General features: G+C 38.9%; 1 protein-coding gene and 1 long non-coding RNA gene across 8 annotated transcripts in view; one reads left to right on the plus strand and one right to left on the minus strand.

Annotated features, from left to right (window-relative positions):
- The window catches only part of LOC148071966 (uncharacterized), a 71328-nt gene extending 64614 nt beyond the window's left edge, over positions 1-6714 (minus strand). Inside the window, exon 1 of the long non-coding RNA XR_015712805.1 lies at positions 5845-6714. This is a non-coding gene — a long non-coding RNA (uncharacterized LOC148071966). The remainder of the gene's footprint in view (positions 1-5844) is intronic.
- LOC148071968 (BOLA class I histocompatibility antigen, alpha chain BL3-7-like) lies at positions 340-21984 on the plus strand. 7 transcript variants are annotated; one of them, XM_087798766.1, is made up of 7 exons: positions 1638-1769; positions 2921-3157; positions 3269-3547; positions 3677-3976; positions 10972-11023; positions 11776-13467; positions 18368-18403. In XM_087798766.1, exons 1-5 carry the CDS (start codon positions 1664-1666, stop codon positions 11004-11006), a joined length of 957 nt encoding a protein of 318 aa, XP_087654892.1. In that variant the 5' UTR covers positions 1638-1663; the 3' UTR covers positions 11007-11023; positions 11776-13467; positions 18368-18403. The 7 variants fall into 7 exon arrangements, with proteins under 7 accessions (XP_087654890.1, XP_087654892.1, XP_087654891.1 ...); XM_087798765.1 differs by having other exon boundaries at positions 10972-13467; XM_087798760.1 differs by lacking the exons at positions 10972-11023; positions 11776-13467; positions 18368-18403 and adding exons at positions 4399-5502; positions 5547-5572.
- The last annotated feature ends 1038 nt before the right edge of the window (positions 21985-23022 follow it).

Raw genomic sequence — 23022 nt, forward strand, 5'->3', positions numbered from 1 at the left:
AACTTAGCAAAGAAGAAAATCTACTAACATTTAGTTTGGCATTAAATTGTCTGTTTTGCATTTTCTTTTCAAAGCCTTGTTTTCTTTCCTAAAACTGTCAGTCAACTGAAAATGGATCAGATTCAGTAGGATGACCTGTGATCATTTGTTTATGAAAATGGAAGATAAAATACATTAATACATTAAATTACTTACACTTTATACAACAAAGAAATCAAATGATTTATAGAGAAACGTATCTTGAATTCCTTTGGTAATTTGATCCTCCATGACTGTTTTGACTGAACTCCTCCTCCTCTGTGCTTTAAAAAGCCGGTGCTCACATCAACGGACCACACCAAAAAAAGATAAATTGATGAATAGATAAATGCATAAACTTTACAGTAAGTCTTCAGTGAATTATTTTCCCTACTAATACAGCAAAATGAATTTTCTGTTGATAGTTTTCTTCTCTGCGGGTGCTCGTGTTGCAGCAGGTAAACAACTGACTTTCATTCCTATGATTTTATTTTTTAATTGAAATCTTGCAGCATGAAGACTCAGATTTTAAATATTTCACTAATCAAGTATTTTACTGAAAATGTATTTGAGTAACTAGAAAACCTTTTAGATGGTCGAAAACCAATTGAGAAATACTGAGTTGTTTTTCACTTCCTGTTCCATGACATGACGAATGTCAAGGTTGGCAGATTGGATGTTTGCGCGTTAATAACTCGGGAACACTAAGGTGTTGAATTACAAATCTCACCTCTTTCTAATCAGAGTTACTGTATGTGCTGTATTTACTACACGCATAATATTCCGTCGTATTGTCCTGATAAAATACACAGATCTCTATGCAGGCGGCAAGTGACGCAGCGTTAAGGGACCGTCCTACAATAAACGAATAATGAAAAAGGGTAAAGTTCTTTTTTGGTGTCTTTTTATCTCCTTAACATTAAATCATATGGTCACAATATTTATATGACTTATGAAGGACCTCACCACCCCCTTCATAGTACCAATAGGGCGATTAATTCTCTAGTGTCTCCTGCTCCTCAAATCACGCCTGTCTTCTGTGAAGCTGACAGCAATGCATTGTTGAGATTTTTCATTGACAAATAGAAAATCTCTCCCCCTTTTGTTTTGGAACCCCTACTGTTTCCAATATGGTGAACGTATCCCTTTCTACAGGGGTTTTTCGCAATGTCTGGGTCTGTGTTACAGTGGTTCTCATCATACCTTTCTGGGCGCAGTTTTAGTGTATCTGCCGATCAAATGAGGTCCGAATCTGCAGATCAGATGTGTGGAGTCCTTCAAGGTTCTGTTCTGGGTCCTTTATTGTTTTTGCTGTACTTGATTCCCCTCGGTAAAATCATTCAGAGATTTCCTGATATTTCTTGGGTTTGGTAACTGGTATTAATATTGAACATGGCTGCCACACATTAGCCACATTGGTGCTCTTGATAATGCAGCGACAAGTGTAATGTTCCATTTTATTTATTTATTTAAAACTCACACTTCACTTGACTCCTTACATAAACCAGAAATCCTGATTTCATAACCAATGACAATGAAGAATTCATTTGGTAATTTGATCCTCCATGACTGACTTGACTGAACTCCTCCTCTGTGCTTGAAAAACTCGTTGCTCACCTCATTAGACCACATTTGAATAACCTTCATGAGGAAGTACAATATGTCTTCAGCGGATAATTTTCCCTGCCATGGCAGGAAAATTACTTTTCTGTTGATTGTTTTCTTCTCTGCGGGTGGTTGTGTGGCAACAGGTAAACAACTGAATTTTATTCTCATGATTTTATTTTAACTAGAAATCATGAAGAGGGAATCGGCTTTAAAATATTTCACCAATCAAGTATTTTACAGAAAATTGTAATTGAGTAATAGGAAGAGAAAAGTAATCAGAAATACTGAGTTGTTTTTGACTTCCTATGCCACGACATGACGAGTCAAGAGCCCTCCACTGTCAATCAAATAAATACACCTCCTGATAGCTGGAAACGACAACTTAAAGTGAAATAGTTTGAACATGAAAGCAGGTAGATTAACTAGAAACCAGAGATGAGGTGCAAGAGAATAGCAAGGTGCAGGTTTTTTTGGCCCTCGAACTAAACGCTCTTGTTTAACCACATAAGTAATAGACAAAGAAATGTAGGCGCAGCAATGAAGGACATTCTATAATCGGGGAATAACTGCTCTTTGTTTCTTATAATGACGAGGGCAGCGTCATTACTGAGGCTCACCACCCTCTTCATACCAATAGGGCACATAGTGAAGGTCACTAGATGATAATGAAAGACAGATACTTTGATCCCCACCTAGAAACTTTAATCAACTACTAATTCTACTACAGACAGGTGGATTTGGATTGAGTTTTGAGTTTGTTGAAAACGGGATAGTACAAACAAAAGGACACAGAAATAGGAATGAGTTTAAGAGAAAATGCTCATTTTGTGAAACACACAAAGTCAGAGAAACAAACTTATATGATCATGGGACCTTGGCAAAGCAGAGATCTATTGCAGATACTCATTCAATTCTAAAAAAAATGGTCAATGCTAAGTGGCTTGTGAACACACCAATGGATGCCCCCTGGTGGTGGTTGATCTCCTACTTTGACTATTGTTATTTATTTTAAAGTTAAAAATACTAATTAATCAGGAAACAAGGAGGGGGAGAACACAGCCAGAGTAACTTCTCACCTCATGTGTGACTCCAACTTAAGAGTTTTACACACAAACATACACACACACTCATGGAAGTGAAATCCAGGAAAAGGCATTAACTGATACAGTATCAACACTTCAAAGTGATGTTCCGGGAAATCAATGAATATTTTCTCTGTAACAATTAAAAAAAACCTTCTTGTCAATGAAGATGTTTAGATGGAAATATTAACTTATTCTTGTTGTTTCTGCAGAATTTCACTCTCTCTCCTATCATGAAGTCATGTCAGCTGACCAAAGGGTTGTGGATGGATTTGGGCACCATGTTCACTTTGTCCACTATAACGGCAATGGACCAGAACCCAGAGAAGACTGGATGACACAAGTCTTAGACGAACATCGAGAGAAACATTTGAACACATGGACTGATGATCGACTGGTCCAGAAGATGATCTTAGAGAAGAAAACACAAGGATTAAACAAAAGTCAAGGTAGGTACACACACACCTACACACACACACACACACACACACACACACACACACACACACACACACACACACACAAGGAGGTGAAAGTTAATTTCAGCTTGTGTCTCTCAGGTGTTTACTTGATCCAGAGGATATCTAGATGTCTGTGGGATGATGAGACTGAAGAGGTCAGAGGTTATCATTTGTTTGCCTACAATGGAGAAGACGTCATTAAGTTCTACCCTAAGGGGAAACAGTGGTTTACTCGACATTCAGAAGATGAAGACATCGCACGTGATCTGAACTCAAGAGTTGATCTGAACCAACAAATCCACGACTATTTGACTCAGGAATGTCCAGAGCGGCTGAAGATGTATTTGGACTACGGGGAGAAGCGTCTGCTGAGAAAAGGTAGAGGACGTGTTGGTGTGTGTGAGTGACAGAACATGTGTGTGTGTAGAAGCTCTCAGAGGACTGTGGTGTCACTGACAGTCATGAACTCCATCAGCTGATCTAAACACTGATCTTTGTCTTCTCCAGATCCTCCACAAATGTTTCTCCTCCAGAAGAACTCGTCCTCTCCCATCGTCTGCCTCGCCACAGGGTTCTTTCCTAAACATACTCACTTGTTTTGGAGGAAAGATGGAAAGACCATCACTGGTGATGATGACATGTGGATAAAAGAAACTCTCCCAAACCCTGACGGGACTTTCCAGAAAAAGGCTGAACTTCTGCGTCCACCTGGTCAGCCTGAAGACTGGAGCAGGTACGAGTGTGTGTTCAGAGGCTACGGTCAGGATGAAGTGATCCACAGACTGGATGAAGGACTCGACAAGAACCGTGAGTCTTTTTTCTTCTTCTTCTTCACTTCTTTCCCTCTTTCCATGAGTGTCCAGATCCATGTTCCCCCAGAAGATGACGAGTCTTTCATTGTGATTCTAGAAGGTGTTGGTATGTGTCTGGAGACTAACTGTGCTTCCATTACACTCGGAGTTGATCAAAATTAAATTGTAATCATGATTAGAAAAAGTTTAACACACTCTACAGGAGGTGTTTCAATATTGAAATCAATTGTAAAAGTTCAAAGAAACAATGTTTCATGGTGTGAGTGTCTTGATGTTGTCATTATGTTCAGTTGGTCGATGTGTTTGCTGATTTCATTATTGAACTCAAAGTCAAATCATTGAAACTCAACTGATAAAGCTACACTGAGCTGTTCTTACTGTGGTTCTGATGTTGTTTTTCTCATCCCTTCATCCCAGAGACGACTGGCTCTGAATCCACCATTACCATCATTATAGTCATCAGCTTCATCATCATCATCATCATCATTAGTGTCTCAATATATCTTTTCAGAAAACACACAAAGAGCCAGAATGAGGAGAAAAATTCTCAAGTTCTTAATGAACAAACATTAACAGTAGATCTGATGCCACCAGAATATTGAATTGTTGAATTTATCAAATCAATTGTTGAAAATTTGAATGTCTTTACTGCATTTACATTTTTGACATTTGATTTGATAAATTCAACCTTTAAAGGCCTAGTTCACCCAAAATGTCTTCTCCTTGTGCTGCTACCTTGTCGTGGTGGAGAAGCTTGAGTGCCTCGAAGATCCTGTGGGCTATACTGGCGGGGGCTCTTTTAAGCCCCCGGAGGTTCAACCATACCAGGCACAGGTCACAGGTGAGGGGTCAGACGAAAGACAGTACATTGTTCTCCAGGTTGGGCTCGGGTTAGACAACCCAGCACTACTTACCTACATGCCATAAAGTTCAATAACTAAGTAAATCAACCAAAATTTAACTTCACTCATTTCGACTAAGGGTTTGGACCATTTTATAAGTAATCCATTCCTTTTTAGAGTGGTAGTCAAACATGTCAAATACCTCCATACTGCTCGTGTGTAATGTCCATCTCTGTGTTTGATGGAGTTTACTGACTCCTTCAAGAATCATCTCAAGACATATTTATCTGTGCAGGCTTTTTGACCCTGGTCTGTGACAGTCTTTACACATCTTTACTTTACTTGCCTGTATAGAAGCCTTGATGAGAAGAATTGTTTCGGAAAATAATTAAACAAGTCTATACTATTAACTATAATACTATAAACTACTCTGAAGGTAATAAGGTAATATTGCCAGTGATTCCAGTGTAGAATAGATGTTTTTAGCGTATTTTGGGAGGAAGTTCGTCCCTGGTCACTCAGTTTATTCATTCAAATGGATTTATATTTTTATCTATAACTGGAAAAAGAAAGAGATGACTCTGAAAATAATCCCAACCTTCAGTCAACATGAGTAGAAAATTAGCATTTTGGGTGAACTAACTTTTAAATATTCTGATGGCACCGATCCATGGGTTTGGTATATATATAGATATATATCTATATCTATATATATAGATATAGATATATATCTATATCTATATCTATATCTATAGATATAGATATAGATATAGATATAGATATCTATATATATATAAAAAAAATCAAAATCAAGAGCTTTTTCTTCATAGGACAACAACATGAGTTTTTAATGTATATACATTATAGTGAGTTCACAACTTAATTTAATAAGTTACCTGTTATTTGTATTGTTGTTTACATACTGTATAGGTGTACTGTTGAGATTTCATCAAAGTTCTGTACTTTTAGCTGTTTCTGCGATTCCTTATCGTGTAAGTTTATTCATTTATGTTATGGCTACCTTTTTGTGTACTATTGACAATTTAATATACATGCTGTGTTTGAATATACATCATAAAACTGGAAGATGGATAAATAAGTTCTTGTACTAATACAATTAAGGAAACAATTTGCATGGACAGTTCTGAGTAGAATCAAGATTAATTAAGTTAGATCAACTAAATGGAGTTATTTTAACACAATTAAAATAAAGTTGGTTCAACTTAAACAAGCTTGTAGAGGTAAATCATGCTGCTTGTACTAAAGTAATTGAGTGAGCCTAACTAGAGAAGTCTTTGCTCAATACTAGCTAAGTTAAATAACTTAAAAATATAACTTGAAATTCCATGCAAATTGTTACATATCAATATTTTACGTTGAGCCAGTGCCAGAGATTATTATTATTATTCATTATCTTCATCAATACAGATCAAGTAAATAAAATAATTACTCAAATAATTGTGTTCTTGTGTTTTTTGTTTGTTTGGTGTTTCTTTTAGTGCACCACTGTTTTCAAATGGTGTTCGTAGAAATGTGTTTTATATAAACACATTAAAGTTAAACTTTGTTGATTTAAGTGTGTCTTAAATATATCTTGCACCTCTACTGTACTTATCATAGATGAACTTTATTTTTTAAAATAAATATATGAAAACATTAGTTTTTTTCTGGAGATTAAATGTCATTTACCATCACTGTTATAGACTGAATTAATGTTTCACTCATTTATATATTGCACCCAGGAACCTTTGTGCCTTTACCCGTGTACTCTACCGGCGGGTTTTAGTGTTGCACCGCCTAAGGAATGTATGGTCCATGCTGGGCTGTTGTACAGTGATATGTTTTCCAGTAAAGTACCCTAACTGAGCTCCAAGTGTGCGTGCGTCATTACCCTCGGGTTACCACACTTTTGGCGACAAGGATTAAAACATATATGACGGAGTTTCGTGTAGTTAGGGTCGGAGAGGAAGTTCCGTGTAGTTTTAGCTTGTAGCATGGCTGCGGCTACGGTCGGCACGCTCAGTGAGTTCATCGAGCTGGATGGTGACTGGATTGAATATGTCGAGAGACTGGAGCACTTTTTCCTGGCGAATGGCATTGAGGAGGAGGAAAGGCAAAGATCGATTCTCCTCAATGTGTCCGGTGCCAAGACGTACAAGTTGATACGCAACTTGGCAACCCCACGGAAGCCAGGTGACTTGTCATTCAAGGAATTGGTGACGCTGGTGCAGGAGCATCACAACCCCAAACCGTCAATGATTGTTCAGCGCTTCAAGTTCCACAAACATTCACGCAAAGAGGGAGTTTCTTGCTGCATTCGTGGCGGAGCTGAGACAACTGTCGGAATATTGCGAGTTTGGACCGGTGCTTGATGACATGCTACGGGACCAGTTGGTCTGTGGTATCAATAATGACAGCAATCAACGCCGATTGCTAGGTGAAGTTACACTAACTTTCAAGAAGGCGTTGGAGATCGCTCATGCGATGGAAACGGCAGCTAACAACTCAAAAGACATTCAAGCAGCTAATGCCGGTGTGCCACAGAGCACCGTTCACCGTCTGTTTAAAGAGGGGAGAGGCAAGCCGATGAAGTCATTAGAGTGTTACCGGTGTGGGGGAACGCATCTCGCTAATGACTGTGGTTTTAGAGATGCTGTTTGCCATAAATGCCAGAAAAAGGGGCACATAGCGAAGAAGTGCAGAGGTGCTAAAAAGCAATGGAAAAAGGAGTGGGAAGAGTCAAAACCCCAAATGAAAACGCATCATTTGCAAAGAGAAGGACCTGAGAAGCAGTGTTCATTCAACATGTTCAGTATGGACCTCAGTGAACCCCGGGCAGCCCCGATCTGCGCAACGCTGAAAATAAATGGAAAAGAGATGACAATGGAGGTGGATACGGGTGCCTCAGTTTCAGTGATAAGTACCACCTACTGCAGGTTGTGGGGCTCTGGAAAAGCGCCCACTTTAAGAAAGACTAACATCAAACTGAGACAATACACTGGTGAGTGCATTCCTCTACTTGGAGCTATAGAAGTAGACGTTATGTATGGAGGCCAGTCAGCTAAAGGGGAGCTGATAGTGGTAGACAGGGAGGGACCTAGTCTGCTTGGGCGGGACCTCCTAAAGAGAATCCGCCTCAATTGGGGGTAAATCATGCACATGAGGGTGTTTGGGGACATCCTATCAAAGTATGCAGATGTTTTTAAGGATGAGCTTGGCACCCTCCGGGGCACAACAGTGAAGTTGACCGTGGACCCCAAGGGAAAGCCACGTTTTTGTAAACCACGCACAGTGCCATACGCTATGAAGGCTAAGGTGGAAGCGGAGCTGGACAGGCTGCAGCGGTCAGGTGTCATTGAACCTGTGGAGTTCTCTGACTGGGCAGCCCCAATTGTGCCTGTGCTGAAAGAAGATGGTGGGGTGCGGGTATGTGATGATTACAAAATGACAACCAATCAAGCCTCACAACTGGACACTTATCCCCTGCCACGAGTGGAGGATTTGTTCGCCACACTGGCAGGAGGACAAACGTTTACCAAACTGGACATGAGTACAAACAACTGCTGCTGGACGAGGACTCTAAACAATATGTGACCATCAACACCCACAAGGGTCTGTTCAAGTACAATCGCTTGGTGTTCGGCTCACCCATTTTTCAGCGCACCATGGACAACCTCCTGCAGAACATTCCCCATGTTGCTGTCTACCTAGACGACATCTTGGTGACGGGTAAGACCTAAGGGGAGCATCTGCAAAACCTCGACCAGGTGCTGCAGAGAATGAAGGAGGCCGGGCTGCGGTTAAATGCGTTTTCCAGGCTCCGAGTGTCACCTACCTGGGTCATATGATTTCAGCTCAGGGGCTTTCCCCCATGACAGAGAAGGTGAGGGCGATAAAGGAGGCTCCTAGCCCAAAGAATGTGGCAGAACTCAGGTCGTTCTTGGGCTTAGTGAACTATTATAGGAAGTTCTTGCCTGAACTCTCCACTGTGCTTGCCCCACTCTATCAGCTCCTGCACCAAGACTGTTCCTGGAATTGGCAGCAGGATCAAGAGACAGCGTTCCAGCAGTCTCTTGGTATAGCAACTATTGCACTCTGCAACGCTGCTCGTGCACCCAGACAAGACAATCACCAAACACACTCTGCTGTGATTGGTCAAACACCGACGCTCGGATTACTGTAGTAAAGTGGTTGTTCTACGGTTTGTCAATAGATGGAAGTACAAGCTAGTATTTTTACTTACTTGCAACTTCAGCGTGAGACTCTCGCGATGACTGTTCACCCTTTTGACCACTAGATAGAGCCAGAGTTCCACAAACGTGTCTAATAATTCACTGACGGCACCAACTGGGACGGTTATTGTCGCCTTTTTATTATTATCAAAATAAAGGTAGACAGGAACTTTGTAAGGTATGACTTGTGTCAAATAAATGACAAAAGCTATGACTAACTATAATTTAAATAACTTGAACTAAAAGCGTTATCTGAAATATCTTGAATAAGAAATGCCATAATGCAGGTGGAATTGAATATGCAAATAAAGATACAATACAAGTTAAAGTGTGAGGGAAAAACAAAACCTGCAGAGGACGAACATGTGCAAAAGTCTCTGGTGGAACCAACATTCTGGCTTGTGTTGCCGGTGGGACATAATTCACCTGAACACCCACTAGAAAGACATGGTATAGATGTCAGTCTCTCTCACCTGCTCCTGACAACAGGACGTGACCTCAGCTCCTGATCACCACGAAGATACAACTGGTAGAAAAACCTACTTTTAATGAGAATTATGTTTGCTCCTGAGTGTTAATAGTTGATTTAGATACTTTGGTTTAAGCTAATTTAAGCTTGTAGTAAGTAAGTAAGTAATTTTTATTTGTATAGCGCTTTTCCAGACCAGGGTCACAAAGAGCTTAAACAATCAAAACAATACTCAATAAAATATAGTTTACACTTAAAACCGAGTGTTTAAGCGCTTACTTAAATAGTTCTTAAAGCTTTGTTTAAAAAGCAAGTTAAATTAACATTTTATTTAAGAAAACTTTTGACATTTATTGAAATGTATTAAAACTAATGCATGTTTTTGTTTTAAAGGTTATCAACCGGTTCTTTACTGACTATTATATTCTGAACTGTAGTCCTCAACATAAATCATCAAGAAAATAAAAAAAAAAGAACGAGAATCGAGTTGTCCTTTGTATCCTTCAACAAGTGGTCAAGCTGTTTTTCAAGTTTGGGCTGAGTGGTAGTGTTGTGTCGTTCGCGTACGATTCGAATCTTTTGAGTGAACGTACTGTTCCTTTCTCGGTTCAGTTGAACTCAGCCGCAACCGTGCCGGTTGGAGGGATTCCATGACTCTCTGAACCCTTGGCGTCAGGGAACGACAGAACATTTAGTTTTTATGTTGGCATATCTTAATTTAATATTTGTTTTTGCACTAGACTTAAACAAGGCCTTTTTATTTTATTGTTGATTGCATTTACGTTTATATTACATTTTATTTTATATTTTAGTGCAATAAAACGTATTTAACAACCAAGAAATTTAGTCACACTTTATTTGTTTATTGGACAGGCTGGAAACACACACACTGGGATAATAACAGAATCTCTACTACAGCTGCAATGTTTGTTTGTGAACGTCTACACACAAGAGTCTGTCACCTTAGGCTGCTACTGCCACCTCAAGATCTTCTCTATTTGCTGAATTTCTCACGAATGTCTGTGTACTTTTTTTTTGGATTGTCCCTCAAGTGCAGTGAATGTGAACCTCGGATCTGAATCATTTTAAGTATTCTGGTTCGGAGCTACACTCTAAAAAAAAAGTGTTCTGAAGGTAGTTTGACAAAAACAAAAGGGAAGTTCTGAAGTAAAGTTGAACAACACAAGTGAAGGTATAGTTACATATGAGGGAAATTAACTTTATCTGTGTTGAATCAAATTTATGGATGGGTTTGTTTGTTAGCTTATTTCCAAAGAGAAGTTACAGGATCTAGTTCACCTCACCACACCTCTGATGGTAAAACAGGTTTGGTTTGTTTGTTGAGTTCCTTCTGCTTCAGCAGAACATTTATTGTTTGCTTTTCTGCTCTGTGATGTGTGTGGTAAATATCCAACCCGTGTGAAATCCCTTTTTGCTTGTGTCACAGATTTTACGACACTGGGAGTAAATTGGAGCCATTAGTGACCCTGGAAACTCTTGTAAGAACCACTGAGAGTCAGACTTGCAACTTTAGCTCTAAACTGAAGACAACATGTTTTGCCCTCTTATGATTTCAGCTTTGTTTGTTTCATTTTCCAAATAATTCTTAATTTAACTTTCGTTCTGACTTGAAAGTAAAGACGTTCAAGGAGTGCAAGTATAACTTAGCAAAGAAGAAAATCTACTTGCATTTAGTTCGTCTTGCATTTCCTTTTTCTTCTGTTTTCAAAGCCTTTACTTTCCTAAAACTGTCAGTCAACTGAAAATAGATCAGATTCAGTAGGATGACCTGTGATCATGTCTTTATGTAGATAAAATACATTAATACATTAAATTACTTACACTTTACAAAACACAGAAATAACATGATTTATAGGAAACGTGTCTTGAATTTCTCTTGGTAGTTTGATCCTCCATGACTGACTTGACTGAAGTCCTCCTCTGTGCTTTGTTTTTATTTCTCTTTGTTCTTGTTATTTTTAGTTTTATGAATAATCGTCTGTATTGCTGTGTCTAAGTGGAAAAACTATTTCCCTGAGGGATCAATAAGGTTCTACCTAACCTAACCTAAAAGTAGTTTCTCATGTCAACATACCCAATGAATAATAATGCAATCTTCATGAGGAAGTACAATATGTGTTTGTAACCCAGCTGTTTATTTTGTGTTTTATGTTTCAATGATTTTCACTGGAATAATTTAACCCAGCTGTTGTTTTTGTATTTTACGTTTCATGTTTCCGTGCACGCTCAGCTCGTCCTGTGCAAGAGGCACACTTTGAGAGGCAGACCCAGCACCGGGGGTGCCGTCAGAGTCCCCCCTGCCTGGGGAGTACGGCGGCACCACTATTAACCTCAGAATCTCCCGCTTCGCTCCCCGAACCAAGGGGAGGACTCGCAGAAGAGGGAAGGCAAACAGTAGCCAGCCGGCCAACTCAAGTGGGCCAAAGCGTCCACGCCTGAGTACAAACCTCAACACCCCCACTCAACCTTATCTCCTACTGCCTTTTACAGGGAAAAACAATTCAAATGCAGTATTTGCATACATCGTCTAAAACCTTCCCCGATCTTGTGCCGAACATATGTGCAAAGGTTTTCAACTTGAGCTTAGTGGGTGGTTTTGCAAAATATCCTCACATTTTCATTGTCATTTTTCTTGAAACATAGTCCCTGTTCAGCTGTACCTTTCAGATACCCCAGTACATGTTTCTCTGTACACCATTGTTCCTCTGAGGGTTCAGAAAAGTTCTCTGAAAGCTTGCTGACCACAAAACTGATATCTGGTCTCGTGCATGTGGCACAGCTTCTCAATTTTTCTGGATTCACTCATCTTATCTGCATCTTCTGAATAATCAAGTTTAGTCTCACATGGGTGTCTCTTGGTTTGCAATTTTGCATTTTAAATCTTTCTAGTATTTTGTTGACATGTCTTTTCTGTGACATTTTTACTTCATCTTTTGTTTGTTCAAAATCAATTACAAGAAAATGTTTTAACCTCCCCAAATCTTTCATTTTAAACCTTTCTGTGAGTGTTCACTTGACTTTATCCAGTACCTTTCCATTGTTTGCAGCCAGGATCAAATCATTAACCAACAATATTATGATGGCTCTTTCCTCAGCGTTCTATTTTACGTACAAACAATGATCAGCAGGATTCTGCTTGGAATCATGTTCCTTCAAATATGCATTTAACAAAGTGTTCCAATTTCTCCCAGACTGCTTGAGTCCATACAGAGACTTTTTTTTAACCTGCATAGAGGTTTTTCATTTTCAGATTTCTTCTCAAAACCTTCTGGTAAAGTTCACAGGTGGTTTACAATAGGTGCATGCAGGTGTTCAGTTTCAACAGCCATCTGCTTTGTTTTGTTTGTTACATTTTCTCAAAAAATCTAATTTAACTTTCGTTCTGACTTTAAAGTCAAGACGTTCAAGGAGTGCAAGTATAACTTATCAAAGAAGAAAATCTACTTACATTTTCTTTGGTATTAAATTGTCTTTTTTGAATTTTCTTCTTCTGTTTTCAAAGCCTTGTTTTCTTTCCTAAAACTGTCAGTCAACTGAAAATAGATCAGATTCAGTAGGATGAGCTGTGATCATGTCTTTATGCAGATAAAATACATTAATACATTAAATTACTTGCACTTTAAACAACAAAGAAGTCACATGATTTATAGGAAACGTATCTTCCTTTGGTAATTTGATCCCCCATGACTGACTTGACTGAACTCCTCCTCCTCCTCCTCCTCTGTGCTATAAAGTCGGTGCTCACATAAACAGACCAAAAAAATATATAGACAATATCTATTATCTATAATATATAAATATATAAATATCTGAATAGATAAACTTTATAGTAAGTCTTCAATGAATTATTTTCTCTACCACTACAGTAAAATGTCTTTTCTGTGGATAGTTTTCTTCTCTGCGGGTGCTCGTGTGGCAGCAGGTAAACAACTGACACTTATTCACTTATTGTATTTATTTTACTGAAAAATGTGAGTAACAGGAATAGAAAACCAATCCGAAATACTGAGTTGTTTTTCACTTCCTGCTCCACGGCATGACGAACGGCAGATTGGATCTTTGCATGTTAATAACTCGGGAACACTAAGGTGTTGAATTACAAATCTCACCTCTTTCTAGTCAGAGTTACGTGCTGTATTTACTACAAGCATAATATTCCGTCGTATTGTCCTGATAAAATAAACGGATCTCTATGCAGGCGGCAAGTGACGCAGCGTTTAAGGGACCGTCCTACAATAAACGAATAGTGAAAAAGGGTGAAGTTATTTTTTTGTGTCTTTGTATCTCCTTAACCTTAATAGGTCACGATATTTATATGACTAATGAAGGACCTCACCGCCCTCTTCATACCAATAGAGCACATAGAGAAGGTCACTAGATGATAATGATATAAAGATACTTTGTTGATCCCTGGAGGAGAAATTATTTTCCCTATTACTATATAAGTAAGTAATATTTATTTATATAGCGCTTTTCGAGACCAGGGTCACAAAGCGCTTAAACAATCAAAACCATATATAAGTAGTATTAATATAGAGACTAAGAACGTGTCCTCTGTCCTTGAAAAAGTCGGTGCTCACACCAACATACCATATTTGAATAATCTTCATGAGGAAGTATGTCTTGAGCCACACCTTTAATGGTAACACAGGTCTTTGTTTGTCTCAGTTGTTGTGACTGCGTCACAAACCTGCCACGTAAAATGAACAGCAATGACAGTACTTCAACAGTTTGAGTCGTGAAAAAACAGTCCATTCTGCCTCATCATCACATTTATTGTTGGTTTGTCTGGTCTGGGATGGACTGGTTTGGTAACTGGTATTTATTTAAAACTCACACTTCACTTGAGTCCTTACATCAACCAGAAATCCTGATTTCATAAACAATGACAATGAAGAGGTTTCACAACAAAGAAGTCACATCATCAATAGGAAATGGATCTTGAATTAGTTTGGTAATTTGATCCTCCATGACTGACTTGACTGAACTTGTCCTCTGTGCTGGAAAGAGTCGATGCTCACGTCAACAGACCACAGTTGAATAACCTTCATGAGGAAGTACAATATGTCAGCGGATCATTTTCCCTGGCATGGCAGGAAAATTACTTTTCTGTTGATTGTTGTCTTCTCTGCGGGTGCTGGTGTGACAGTGTGGTACTGAAAATGCAATTGAGTAACTAGAAAACTTTTTATCAGAAATACTGAAATGTTTTTGACTTCCTGTGCCACGACATGACGAGTCAAGAGCTCTCCACGGTCAATCAAATAAATACACCTCCTGATAGCTGGAAACAACAACTTAAAGTGAAATAGTTTGAATATGAAAGCAGGTAGATTAACTAGAAACCAGAGATGAGGTGCAAGAGAAAAGCAAGGTTTTTTTGGCGCTCGAACTAAACGCTCTGGTTTAACCACAGAAGTAATAGACAAAGAAATGTAGGCGTAGCAATGAAAGACATTTTATAATTAGGGAATAACTGCTCTTTGTTTCTTATAATGACGAGGTCACCGTCATTACTGATACTGTATTGATCACCAAAGGAGAAATGATCTTCTCTATAACTAAGTACCCCTCTCTTTTGAGGTTTTTTTTATCATGATTGTGTGAATGCTGAAGGCATTTTTACTTTGACCTTCAGGTACTACTCCAACCTAGAAACTTCAATCAACTACTAATTCTACTACTTATTCTACTACTAGTTCTACTTCTACTACAAATTCTACTACTTTTTTCTTCTTCTCTTTCTTATTTTTCTTCTTTGTCTTCTTCTTCCTTTTCTTCTTTTTTTTTCTTCTTTGTAACATTTATAATTTAATTTCAACATTTTTACATCAGTTCTCCTTCATGCCATTATTTCTACTATTTTTTTTATATTACTTTGAAAACTTGTAAATCACTTTCTTGCATTTCAGTTGACAGATTCATCAGGTTCTTCTGGAAATTCAATTCTTCTACTTCATAATGCTGTTTTTGAGGTGAGACAAGGGATTTGGATTGAGTTTGTTGAAAATATCAGACTGTATTAAAATAACTTTGTTGACTTTAAAGGGTCTAAATAATCAAGTGAAGAGATACAAAGTAATGGCCAAATGAAAAAAGAGGACAAGACTTAAATTATATACCTCCAAGAAACACACTTAACCAAGACCAAACATAATAAACTTTGAAAATAGGCCACTCTAATGCTTACTTTAGCTCATTCAAAGCTGCTCGAAGAAGAGATGGCAATCTTTACTCGGTAAAGTTTGGATAAGAAAACTGACTGCGTGACAAAAAAGGAAGAGTAGTGCTGGTCAAAGGGTTGAAAATGAGAAGGTTACACTGGTAAGTAAGTAAGTAAGTAATATTTATTTATACAGCACTTTTCGAGACCAGGGTCACAAAGCGCTTAAACAATAAAAACAATACTCAAAAAAGTACATACTTTAAAGATCAAGATAATACTGAGAACAACACAGGAGTTCGAGAAATTCAAGGAAAAGCCTGAACAAATAGAAACTTCTTAAGATGTTTTTTAAGGAGTCAGTAGACTCCATCAAGCGCAAAGAGAGAGGAAGATTGTTCCAAAGCTTATGAGAAACAGCCTGAAAAGATTTCTCTGCTCTGGTCCTGAGCCGTGTGCGTGGAACCATAAGTAGATTCTGATCCACAGACCTCAGAGCCCGAGCTGGGGTGTAAGGCTGGATCAGATCAGTGATGTAAGGAGGAGCCTGACCATGAATAGCTCTGAAAGTAAGAACCAGAATTTTAAAGTTGATCCTGAAAGAAACTGGAAGCCAGTGAAGAGTTTTAAGGATCGGAGAAATGTGAGTTATCCTACTTGAGCGGGTCAGAATTCTCGCTGCAGAGTTCTGAATCAACTGCAGGTGAGACAGCTCCTTCTTGTTAAGACATGAAAACAAACTGTTACAATAGTCCAGACGAGAAGAAACAAACGCATGGATTACAAGCTCCAGATCATGTTCCGACAACATTTTCCTAAGTTTAGAGATTTTTCTCAGTTGAAGGAAACAGTTTCTGGTCAGTTTTCTGCAGTGTTGAACAAGAGACATGTCTTTATCAAATACAACACCCAGGTTTCTAAGGCTCAGTTTGACAGACTGACCTAAGTCACCCAAGTACTGACTCAACCCTGGAATCTTATCATCAGGAGCAATCACCAGAGTTTCAGTTTTGTCCACATTTAGCTGTAAAGTGTTTTCACTCAGCCATTGTTTGATTTCTAGCAAACAATTGAATAAGCTGTTCAGCCTTTGGGGCTCAGTTGGGTCAAAAGAGCAGTAGAGCTGGATGTCATCAGCAAAAATGTGAAAAGAAACATCTGGAAATCTCTGAATGATTTTACTGAGGGGAATCAAGTACAGCAAAAACAATAAAGAACCCAGAACAGAACCTTGAGGGACTCCACACAACATATCTGCCGATTCAGACCTCATTTGATTGGCAGATACACTAAAACTGCGCCCAGAAAGGTAAGATGAGAACCATTCTAACACAGACCCAGACAGTCCCACTTCTTCCCTTAGTCTTCTCAGCACGATCTGGTGATCAACTGTGTCAAAAGCTGAGGACAGATCCAAGAGAACCAGAACAGTGAATTTACCCGAGTCAGCCGACATCATGATGTCACTGGACACTTTCAATAAAGCTGTCTCCGTAGAGTGATGTTTACGGAAGCCAGACTGAAACTTCTCATGGATGTCGCTCTGATCCAGGAACAAAGACAGCTGCTCAGACACCACCTTCTCCAAGATCTTGGACAAGAAAGGGAGCTTAGAAATAGGCCTGAAATTACTGAGGTCAGTTGGGTCTAAGCCTGTTTTTTTGAGCGGAGGCTCCACAATGGCATGTTTAAATGCATTGGGAAAAACCCCTGTGGAAAGGGAGAGGTTCACCATATTGGTAACCCAGGGGCCAATTACATCAAATACTTTGATAAAAAGCCTACAAGGAAGGACGTCATCTGAGCATGAGGAGGGTTTCATCTTGTTCACTAGTGCTGAAATATCACCCAAAGATACAGCAGTGAAGGATGACCAAGAGGAGGAGATGGGCTCAGAGACAGTAGGGGTTCCAAACAAAGGGGGAGAGATTTTCTCTTTGATCAATTTAATTTTGTCAATGAAAAATCTCAAGAATGCTGTCAGCTTATATGAAATACAGTATATAGAGAGAGAGGTTTTTTTTTATACATTGACCTCTGAACGGGATAGTACAAGCAAAAGGACACAGAAATAGGAATGAGTTTAAGAGAAAATGCTCTTTTTGTGAAATACACAAAGTCAGAGAAACAAACCTATATGATCATGGGCCCTTGGCAAAGCAGAGATCTATTGCTGATACTCCTTCAATTCTAACAAAATGGTCAATGCTAAGTGGCTTGTGAACACACCAATGGATGCCCCCTGGTGGTGATTGATCTCCTACTTTGACTATGGTTATTTATTTTTAAGTTAAAAATACTAATTAATCAGGAAACAAGGAGGGAGAGAACACAGCCAGAGTTACTTCTCACCACATGTGCCAGCGTGACTCCAACTTAATAGTTTTACACACAAACATACACACACACTCATGGAAGTGAAATCCAGGTAAAGACATTAACTAATACAGTATTGAGTAGTAGTGACTTAACAATATCACACATCAACATATTTACAAATGTGTTGCACACATTAGTGGGCATCACAGTATCAACACTTCAAAGTGATGTTCTGGAAAATCAATGAATATTTTCAACATCTCTGTAACAATTTAAAGAACCTTCTTGTCAGTGAAGATGTTTAGATGGAAATATTAACTTGGTCTTGTTGTTTCTGCAGAATTTCACTCTCTCTCCTATCATGAAGTCATGTCAGCTGACCAAAGGGTCGTGGATGGATATGTGCACCATGTTCACTTTGTCCACTATAACGACAATGGACCAGAACCCAGAGAAGACTGGATGAGAGGAGTCTTAGAAGAACATCCAGAGAAACATTTGAACACATGGGCTGATGATCTGCTGGTCCAGAAGATGATCTTAACGAAGAAAACAAAAGGATTAAACACAAGTCAAGGTAGGTACACACACACCTACACACACACACACACACACACACACACACACACACACACACACACACACACACACAAACACAAGGAGGTGAAAGTTAATTTCAGCTTGTGTCTCTCAGGTGTTCACTTGATCCAGAGGATATCTAAATGTCTGTGGGATGATGAGACTGAAGAGGTCAGAGGTTATCATTTGTTTGCCTACAATGGAAAAGACTTCATTAAGTTCTACATTGAGGGGAAACAGTGGTTTACTCGACATTCAGAAGATGAAGACATCGAACGTGATCTGAACTCAAGAGTTGATCTGAACCAACAAATCCACGACTATTTGACTCAGGAATGTCCAGAGCGGCTGAAGATGTATTTGGACTACGGGGAGAAGCGTCTGCTGAGAAAAGGTAGAGGACGTGTTGGTGTGTGTTAGTGACAGAACATGTGTGTGTGTGATTGTGTGTGTGTGTGTGTGTGTGTGTGTGTGTGTGTGTGTGTGTGTGTGTGTGTGTGTGTGTGTGTGTGTGTGTGTGGGGGTGTGTGTGTGTGTGTGTGTGTGTGTGTGTGTGTGTGTGTGTGTGTGTGTGTGTGTGTGTGTGTGTGTGTGTGTGTGTGTGTGTGTGTGTGTGTGTGTGTGAGTGACAGGACATGTGTGTGTGTGTGTGTGTGTGTGTGTAGAAGCTCTCAGAGGACTGTGGTGTCACTGACAGTCATGAACTCCATCAGCTGATCTAAACACTGATCTTTGTCTTCTCCAGATCCTCCACAAATGTTTCTCCTCCAGGGGAACTCGTCCTCTCCCATCGTCTGCCTCGCCACAGGGTTCTTTCCTAAACATACTCACTTGTTTTGGAGGAAAGATGGAAAGACCATCACTGGTGATGATGACATGTGGATAAAAGAAACTCTCCCAAACCCTGACGGGACTTTCCAGAAAAAGGCTGAACTTCTGCGTCCACCTGGTCAGCCTGAAGACTGGAGCAGGTACGAGTGTGTGTTCAGAGGCTACGGTCAGGATGAAGTGATCCGCAGACTGGATGAAGGACTCGACAAGAACCGTGAGTCTTTTTTCTTCTTCTTCTTCACTTCTTTCCCTCTTTCCATGAGTGTCCAGATCCATGTTCCCCCAGAAGATGACGAGTCTTTCATTGTGATTCTAGAAGGTGTTGGTATGTGTCTGGAGACTAACTGTGCTTCAATTACACTCGGAGTTGATCAAAATTAAATTATAATCATGATTAGAAAAAGTTTAACACACGCTACAGGAGGTGTTTCAATATTGAAATCAATTGTAAAAGTTCAAAGAAACAATGTTTCATGGTGTGAGTGTCTTGATGTTGTCATTATGTTCAGTTGGTCGATGTGTTTGCTGATTTCATTATTGAACTCAAAGTCAAATCATTGAAACTCAACTGATAAAGCTACACTGAGCTGTTCTTACTGTGGTTCTGATGTTGTTTTTCTCATCCCTTCATCCCAGAGACGACTGGCTCTGAATCCACCATTACCATCATAATAGTCATCATCATCATCATCATCATCATCATTAGTGTCTCAATATATCTTTTCAGAAAACGCACAAAGAGCCAGAATGAGGAGAAAAATTCTCAAGTTCTTAATGAAAAAACATTATATGTAGATCTGATGCCACCAGAATATTGAATTGTTGAATTTATTCAATCAATTGTTGAAAATTTGAATGTCTTCACTGCATTTACATTTTTGACATTTGATTTGATAAATTCAACCTTTAAAGGCCTAGTTCACCCAAAATGTCTTCTCCTTGTGCTGCTACCTTGTCGTGGTGGAGAAGCTTGAGTGCCTCGAAGATCCTGTGGGCTATGCTGGCGGGGGCTCTGTTAAACCCCCGGAGGTTCAACCATACCAGGCACAGGTCACAGGTGAGGGGTCAGACGAAAGACAGTACATTGTTCTCCAGGTTGGGCTCGGGTTAGACAACCCAGCACTACTTACCTACATGCCATAAAGTTCAATAACTAAGTAAATCAACCAAAATTTAACTTCACTCATTTCGACTAAGGGTTTGGACCATTTTATGAGTAATCCATTCCTTTTTAGAGTTATAGTCAAACATGTCAAATACCTCCATACTGCTCGTGTGTAATGTCCATCTCTGTGTTTGATGGAGTTTACTGACTCCTTCAAGAATCATCTCAAGACATATTTATCTGTGCAGGCTTTTTGACCCTGGTCTGTGACAGTCTTTACACATCTTTACTTTACTTGCCTGTATAGAAGCCTTGATGAGAAGAATTGTTTCGGAAAATAATTAAACGAGTCTATACTATTAACTATAATACTATAAACTACTCTGAAGGTACTCCAGGTAATATCGCCAGTGATTCCAGTGTAGAATAGATGTTTTTAGCGTATTTTGGGAGGAAGTTCGTCCCTGGTCACTCAGTTGATTCATTCAAATGGATTTATATTTTTACCTATAACTGGAAAAAGAAAGAGATGACTCTGCAAATAATCCCAACCTTTAGTCAACATGAGTAGAAAATTTGCATTTTGGGTGAACTAACTTTTAAATATTCTGATGGCACCGATCCATGGGTTTGGTATATATATATGTATATATATGTATATATATGTATGTATATATATGTATGTATATATGTATATATATATATGTATATATATGTATATATATATGTATATATATGTATATATATATGTATATATATGTATATATATGTATATATATGTATATATATATGTATATATATGTGTATATATATGTATATATATGTGTATATATATATATGTATATATATATGTATTTTGATATAATGCTTGCATTTCAAAATAAAGGTAGACAGGAACTTTGTAAGGTATGAGTTGTGTCAAATAAATGACAAAAGCTATGACTAACTATAATTTAAATAACTTGAACTAAAAGCGTAATCTGAAATATGTTGAATAAGAAATGCCATAATGCAGGTGGAATTGAATAAGCAAATAAAGATACAATACAAGTTGAAGTGTGAGGGGGAAACAAAACCAGCAGAGGGCGAACATGTGCAAAAGTCTCTGGTGGAACCAACATTCTGGCTTGTGTTGCCGGTGGGACATAATTCACCTGAACACCCACTAGAAAGCCATGGTATAGATGTCAGTCTCTCTCACCTGCTCCTGACAACAAGACGTGACCTCAGCTCCTGATCACTACGAAGATACAACTGGTAGAAAAAACTAGTGATGGCGAGATGAAGCCTCATGAAGCACTGAAGCCTCCCAGCCGAGTAGTTCATCTTTGGAGCAAAGCCTCGTGAGGCTTCATTTGCACGACCATGCCATCATGTGGACAATTGGGAGCATTGCATCTTTGTGCGCAAATGATTCTGATATTAAAAAATGTGCTTGACAACCTTGTTTTTTTTTAAAATAATTATTCATTTTTATTTAAATGGTCGTCTCCAAGCTCTCATGCAGGGCCCTATAATGCCTCAGCATTGATGAAGTGTTGTTGTTGTATCCAATTTCCTGGGAACACAACAGACACTTCACCTTTTCAAAATGAAAAAAAAAAATGGATAAAAGTACAAGGCATGTCCAATGGAAACTATATATATATATATATACACCCATTATTATCTTTTATATATATATATATATATATACTTTATATGTGTAAAATATAATAATGGGTCTGTGTGTATATATATATGTATATATATATATATATATATATATATATACTGTATATAGTATATATAATAATGGGTGTGTGTATGTGTCTGTGAGAATATATTAATCACAGGCTGTGATTCACAGCCTATATTCCAACATCATTATACCTTACCTTACCTTGACAGCAAAAGATTGGGCTAAACTGGACAGCCTTATTAAGAAGGCCAGTTACGTCCTAGGGCGCCCCCTGGATCCTGTGGAGGAAGTGACTGGAGGGAGGATGCGGAGCAAGCTGGGCTCCATGAGGAGGAACTTGTCTCACCCTCTCCAGCACACACTGAGGGCATTGAGGAGCTCCATCAGTGATAGGATGCTCCATCCCCGGTGTGTGAGGGAGAGGTACCGCAGGTCTTTCCTCCCTGCTGCCATCAGACTCCACAACAAGAACACAGCAAGATAACTATTTAACTGCACCTCTTGTTATTTATGTAAATATGATTGTGTATATATTATATAGCGCAGATTTATCTTTTATTCCATTTAGATTTTCTTTCTCGTTTTTATTTCTGGGTGTTTTTATTTCTCTTGCTGCTGTTAAACCGAATTTCCCCTCGCGGGACTAATAAAGGTTTTCTGATTCTGATTCTGATTCTGATAGGAGAGATCAGCTCAAAATGCTGCCACACGGGGGAAAAATGCCTTTTTCTCGCCGGTTCCATGATACTAGTAGTAAACCAAAGTTTGCTATAGTCAACAATCCGCCAATCCAAGAGAT

This window comes from Callionymus lyra, chromosome 9, assembly GCF_982586985.1.
Source record: "Callionymus lyra chromosome 9, fCalLyr1.hap1.1, whole genome shotgun sequence".
Taxonomy (NCBI): domain Eukaryota; kingdom Metazoa; phylum Chordata; class Actinopteri; order Syngnathiformes; family Callionymidae; genus Callionymus; species Callionymus lyra.

Bases quoted from the DNA above. Each gene is read 5' to 3' on its own strand.
- LOC148071968 (XM_087798759.1), top strand. From the start codon at position 1,664: ATGAGGAAGTACAATATGTCTTCAGCGGATAATTTTCCCTGCCATGGC. The intron at 3,548-3,676 runs GTAGAGGACGTG...TGTCTTCTCCAG, and splicing joins GAAGCGTCTGCTGAGAAAAG to ATCCTCCACAAATGTTTCTC. The intron at 3,977-4,398 runs GTGAGTCTTTTT...CCTTCATCCCAG, and splicing joins TGAAGGACTCGACAAGAACC to AGACGACTGGCTCTGAATCC.